General features: G+C 47.6%; 1 protein-coding gene across 1 annotated transcript; it reads right to left on the reverse strand.

Moving 5' to 3' along the window:
* Positions 1–635: 635 nt before the first annotated feature.
* Positions 636–3216, reverse strand: MAP10 (microtubule associated protein 10; the record flags this gene model as incomplete). Its single annotated transcript, XM_082480703.1, has 1 exon — positions 636–3216. The coding sequence occupies one exon, from the start codon at positions 3214–3216 to the stop codon at positions 790–792; it is 2427 nt and encodes an 808-aa protein (XP_082336829.1). The 3' UTR covers positions 636–789.
* Positions 3217–6565: the final 3349 nt, after the last annotated feature.

A 6565-nucleotide genomic window follows, 5' to 3' on the forward strand; every position in this document is an offset into this window, starting at 1 on the left:
ACTTTCCCCAGTGTCAGAGAATGCAATCAGGGAGTTGTGAAGCGTTGAAAATTTACTGCGCTCTTCCCTACTCTTTGCACACCCTTAGTCTTCAAGGTCAAGTAACTTCCATCAACCTCTCAAGTTTCTCACAGATTATATAGATTTACTGTCACAAATAATTCTTAAACTATTTTATAATAAATTGTGGAAATCTGACTTAAATGAGAAACTTCAACCTAAGAGACTCTAAAACGGCTCATCTATTTCTGGTTACTGTATTTACTGATAGAACAGTGAAACCCATACATCATTATACAGATCAGCTGATAACAGTCTGTGCTGTTACTGGCTGTGACTGTATGTTTTAAGTAACTATTTGTAATGAAATGAAGCATAGAACTATTTTCATGAGGGATAAAATTTTAATGTTCAGTTAGGAATGTATTTTGTACTTGGCTGTTTCTGTAGTGTGTTATTACTTCTACCCTGGACAAGTTTTGTGGGTACTGACTGCATCTGGTGCTTCTGTCTTCATTTCTGCTTTTGACAATGAGTTAAGCTTCTTGTGCTGTTTGGATTATTTTTGTGTTAAGATACTAACACTGAAGTCATGCTGTAGGCACCACTTAAGAGCCATTGGTTAGAGATTCAAATAGTAGTTTATTTTAAAAACCTCTTACGTAATTCACCAATGTATGAAATGTGCATGATAAAGTCTTAAATTAACTTTTGTATATTGCAGCTAAATTAAATAGGCCTTACAAAGTTTAAATACCGTATCTTACTCCAGGCAGTGAAAACTTGTAATTACATTGTATATCCTGGAAGCTTGTTTATTACAAGTTCACTGATGTCTTTGTATTGATTAGGAACACAGAGTTTTCCCAGAAAATCATCCTCTTTGTCTGAAATACTGTTTTCCAGGAGACTAAGTTGAAGATCAGCCATGTTAGATGACAAGTAAGAGCTAACCTCAGTTACGGACTGGCTTTTTCCTGCAGAGAATCCTATATTCAGATCAGTATCAGAGCTAACTTGTTTGCTTCTCCGTGTAGATACTTGTTTAATATGCTGATCAACCCTATTCTGTTCCTTACTGATCTCTTGAGCTTCCTGTTCTTCATCTACTAATGATGCCTCCATTCGAGCAAGGTTAAGTGAATCAATAGATTCACCACTACTTCTCTTGCTGTTTTTTAAATTACTGTTTCTCTTCAAAGACTGGACTGGAGATGAAGCTGAAGGAACCGGCAGAAGATCTGAAGTACTTTCAGCTCTTTGACTTGTCTTTGAAATTCTGGACCTGCTCGATTCTGGCTCTGTATCTGACCAACCTCGCTCTGGGCTCTCAAGCTGCAGAGGTTCAGGACTGCTGTCAAGAGCTTCTGAGTCTCTGCCCGTAAACTCAGCACTGGTGAAATCTTCTGAATAAACTGTGTTGTTCTCAGGACTACCAACAAAGTCATCCGAGTATATGAATTCAGAGTTGTTTTCAACACTCCTGCTGGGGCTTGGTTTATGACCGCTTACAACAGACGCATCCTCATGCTCCGTGGTTTTACGATGGATTAAGTGTATTGCTTCCTCATTATTTCCCTTTGCATTAGCATCTGATGGGAAAGCTGCTGGGAGTTGGGATTTTGCATACTTTTCCTTGTGAGCAGATTTAAGTACAGGTTCACCCACTAAGGGGTCCGTAGTGACTTTGCATGGACATTCCTTGCTTGCTATTTCATCGTTTTTCAATAGACTTGTAATAGCCTGTTCCTGCAGGTCAGGGGACACATCTCCCATCACAGAAACGCACTCTGAGAGCGCACTGTTTTGTAATGAAGTCCCAACAGCTTTATTAAACAGATTATTCTGCTTAGAACTGTCTCCCTTGATGCAATGCCTGTAAGAAACCACATGCTGTTCTCCAGCATTTCTGAGCAGCTTTCTTTTGGATAAAGGGCTTCTCTCCTTCAGCATTTCCATTTGCTTTTTTCTGTACTGCTCTCTCCTTTCATGAATTATCAGCTTATCGGGGTTGGTCTGCTGCAGCCGTAGCCTCAGCGTATTTGTCAGCCCATACAACAATTTCCTTCTGGGAGGTCTGTTTTTGTTAGTTTTGCAGTTCCTTTCAGAGCCTGTCTCTCCCTGGGGTACAGTTTTCTTAGGTCCTCTCCCAGCCCGAGAAAACCCTGGTGAGGTGGCCTCTTGCTGGCCTTGCTTGACTCGAGGGCTGGCAGCTCCACTTCTCCCACCAGGCCCCACAGGCGCCTCTGCAGGCTTGAGGGCAGAGGAGGGGCTGGGGGCCTGCGAGACCATGCCACCACTCCCCGGGGCCTGGTAGAGCCAGGCCAGGTGGGGGTGGACAGCAGCAGGCGCAGCGCCGCCGGTGAGCACCGACAGCTCTGCCAGCAAGGCACTGAGCAGCGGCAGCTGCCCCAGGCTGTCGTGGGGCTGTCGAGGGCTGGTGGGGTGCAACAGTGAGGCCCCAGCACTGGGACGTGGGGGGGTCTGGCCCTTCTCTTTCTCCTGCGCTCTCCAGGCCTCGACATGCTCCCATTTCCCCACGGCCGCTGCTGCTGGTGGCAGACGAGGCTCAGCAGGTTCGCGGCTGTAATAGAGCACGGGAGGGCAAAAGACATTCCCCTCCAGCTCCTCACCCTCCTCCTCACCCTCCTCCTCCTCCTCCTCCTCGCCCCCCGGCTCAGGGGAGGTGGCAGGCAGCCTGGCAGCACGGGGTCTAGCAGGGCTCGGCGGGGGCGGCTCCTCACCAGCCTCCAGGCTGGTGAGGCGGTAGCCCAGAACCAGCTCCCCGACGAGGCGGCCGGCGGCGTCCCGCAGCGGGAAGCTGCCGCGGCGGCCGTAGGAGGCAGGCGGCCCGGGCCGCTGCAGCAGCTCGGCAGCGGGGGCCAGGGAGACGCCGCAACTACCAATGAGGCTGGGGGGGCCCGGGGCGAGCCCGGCGGGCAGCGCCAGGAGCAGGGCGCGGAGCGGCCGGCGGCGGAGCTCGGCGCAGAGCGAGCCCCGGCGCCAGCGGAAGAGGCAACGCTTGCCGCGGCCGAAGGGGAAGGTTCGCCCCGGCCGCAGGGGGGGCGCGGCGGCGGGGCGCAGCAGGAGGGTGGGGAAGTCCAGGAGGCGCAGCGCCACGGCCGGGCGCACCGCGGGGCCCGGCGCCGCCACCCGCACCGCCTCCACCAGCAGCTCCAGCGCGAACAGCCCCTCCGCGCCCCCCGACACCGCCATGGCGGCCCCCGGGCCCAGTCCCGCGAGAGCGATGTGTTAGGTGAGGCCGCCGGCTCTCTCGCGAGAAGAGCACTGCCCGCCCACGGGGAGGGCGTTCAGCCTCCGCAGGGAGTCGCCCCCCCAGTAACGCGCCTTCGCAAAGCAACCTGGGAGTTGTAGCCCGTGCCGGTTGGTCGTCGGCGCCTCGGGGCAGGCACGGGAACCACCTCTCGCCACCCCCTGCAGCGCAGTGGTATCACGGTCCCAGGGGCCTCTGAGGGGCTGCTTAGCCCCTGATCCCACGGGCGGGCACATGAGCAGTCCTGCGTGGCTTCCTGTGTGCCTACAGCGGGGGGATCATCTTGCGGCCTGCCCTGGCCGGAGGCTGCGGTGAGAGGCCGGGTGAGGGGCCGCAGAGGCGGCAAGTGGGACCGGGGTACTCCCTGGTGTCCGCTCACAGGCGTCCTTCGTAGCGGGGCGGCTGCTGCCGCGCCCCTGCCCTCGGCTGTGAAGGCAGCGGCCGAGGCCCTGGTCGTGCTTTCCCCACTGTGGATCTCGAGAGTAAACAGCCAAACACAGGGCAGGGGCGGGATGGTACGCTGTGCTCCCTCAGTCAGCAGGATGGCTCGTGCCGGCAGGGACGGATGTTATACAGTTTTCTGCTTCTTTGCGGCCTCTTCCCACCCCAAGAGAAACATTGAAGTCTGTGCCAAGGGCTGTGTGCTGAAGGGTCTCTCCACAGTGAGGGTCTGTACGTAGATAGCTGAGATTTTAAAAACTGTGGTTCTACATTAGTTAGATTTTTCTAATCAGCTGTAAATGTCACCTCTTCATATTTAATGTCCCCATCTCTGTAATACCTGAGTGCTTTGGACATGCATTGATAAAGTCCTGCTTTCTTCTCTACATGTAAACTGGGAGTTCCAGTGGACACTCTTGTGGAGAGTTTCACTCCTCACCTCTCGCCTGGCGAAGAGAGTGCCCTTCCCTCTCTGACCACCCTTCCCTTACACCAGAGCGTCCTTGCCACATGCACAGCAAATACTTGCCAAGCTGAGGAGAAAATTGTTTTGTTCAATTAGTAAGTTGACTGTAAAACAATGTATCCTACACAGATGGTGTTTGGTTATAGGTTCGGTATACCCTCACTGTTTACCACTAGGGAAGTAAAAAGACCAATCCCCTCTCCTTCTGTTTGTTTTATTCCTTCCTTTCCCTCCCCTTATTTCCTCTGGCAAATCAAAATCATGTTTTAGAAAAGCAGAAACCAGTGGGAAATTGTTAAAGAATCCAACCCTTCACTGTTGGTCAGGTCCCTTGATCATTATTATTTAAAGAACACTTTTCATTAGCTGTTATGTCTGAGAAGAGAGTTAAGGAGTTTGACCTCTGAATTGTAACCAGGGCTTAAGAAGTAAATAATTAAGTTCTTCTCAGTTCCTCCACTGCCTCTATTCTAAGCACATGAGTCTAAGAGCTACAAGTCCTCTGCCATCGAGGCTGCTAGTCTTTGGGTGTTGCCATTATATTGTCATTGTGGCAGGTGAAACAAATGGCCAGTCCATTTCACTGCTGCATTCATCTCCTGCCTTCATTTGCTTTCCTTGTGTTTCCTTTTCCTCCAGCCCATTCCCATCCCAGCAGGGCCTGACAGTTTAGTTGTCGTTCTCAAGGAAGAATGACAAAAGACCCTCTGATACACTGAAACGAGAGCAACAAATAGTTGCTCTCAAGATCCCCTGGGAAGACGATGGATAGGCATTTTGCCCATTTTACAGATAGGCATACTGTGACTATGATGTTTAGTCCAAGATTTCTAACCTTTTAATTTTGAAATTTCCAACCTGTGTAGCCAAGAGATGCATCTTTGTGTGTGGTAACTGCGATTGAAGGATTATTATGGAGGAACCAAAGCCTTGTTTTAAGATGCTGAGCCTCTGCATTCCTAACACTTTCACGAGAAACTGAAATTTTCAGTTTCATTCTGCACAGACAATATAAATAAAGATTACTGAATACTTGTGAAGACTATAGGTGTTAATAAGCTGTGTAAGATCAGTCAGTGAGTTACTGACAAAACAATTATTCAAATAGAAAGGGGTATTGATTTTTAAATTTGTTCTCGTTGGTGTATTTTATTAAGACAATCCTCTGGTCACAAGAGCATATTTCTCTTCAAAATAAACAGAAAACAATGTTTTGTGTTGAGTTGCAAGTTAGAAAAGATGACCTTTTTCTTTCCAATAGTCCTAGTTTCTTGTAACCATCATTTTAAGGAGACTTGTGATAGCACTTCTTTAGAATGTATGTCACCAAAGAGTGGTTTAGAAAATAAGCATGCCTCAGAAAGGCAGGGTTATGGAGCCAAGTTTCATTACTTGCTACTGCCCCAAAGACAGCAGGTACATATTGGGATCTACATTAGTTACATTTAGTAATCTTTTTAAAATAGCTCTGGTTCTTCTCAGTGCAATCCTCCAGTCCTCCTTTCTTAGAACTAGACTTCAATTCTTCTTTTTTTTTTTTTTTTTTCTAAAAGAGTGGAAGACTGAGGAATTTTGCTGATTCAGTGAAGTCTTTCACTGACCTTATTTGTATGTTTGAAGTACTAACATTTCATCTCAAAAAATTCCAACCCAGACAATTGGTATCATTAGCAGCAACTCAGCAACTTTGGTTCAAATCTATCTTCTTTTGCCCTTAATTTCTGTAAAATTTCAGATTTATTGATCTCTCTATACAAAGAGAGCTTTCTGTACAGTTGTATACCTGTTTAAGGATGGAGAAATACAGCTACTAAAAAAAAGAAAAGATCTTGAGAAAACATGGATTTTGCTAGATCTACAATTAAATCTACTTATTCTGGTATCGTTCAAAAGATTGTGTTTTTCATAGATCAAATGCTGGAGTAAAGAGCCGTTGTTCACCTGAATATAAATTTGCACTTCTCTGTGCAGAATCTGCAGAGCGATGCTTGGAATTTGTGCAGATATTTAGCCTGGTGGCACTCTGATTCAGAAGGGGGTCAGGCAGTCTGCTGGAATACTCAGCTGCAACATAATAGCAGTTCCTAAAATACTCCAGCTTAAACTGCCACCCAGAGAAGAAGTCTTTTCTCAGTTGTCTGTTGAGTCAGCTGCTTGCAAAAGGGCAATAAACAGGAAGAAATTCAGGAATAAGGATGTCAGCCTTCAATAACTCCCAGTTTTCATGAACTCTCTTCTTCAATTCAGAAATAGTGAATGTATAAAATACATGAGCAAAGCATTTGAGGTTTTTGCAGTATGTTTAGGTTTCTGTCTTAAAGAATCTAGGAAAGGTTTCAAAAAGGAATAAAGTAAAATGAGAATGTTAAATCTATTCAGAAATT

The sequence above is a fragment of the Vanellus vanellus genome (assembly GCF_965231255.1).
Source record: "Vanellus vanellus genome assembly, chromosome: 3".
In the NCBI taxonomy this organism is placed as follows: Eukaryota; Metazoa; Chordata; class Aves; order Charadriiformes; family Charadriidae; genus Vanellus; species Vanellus vanellus.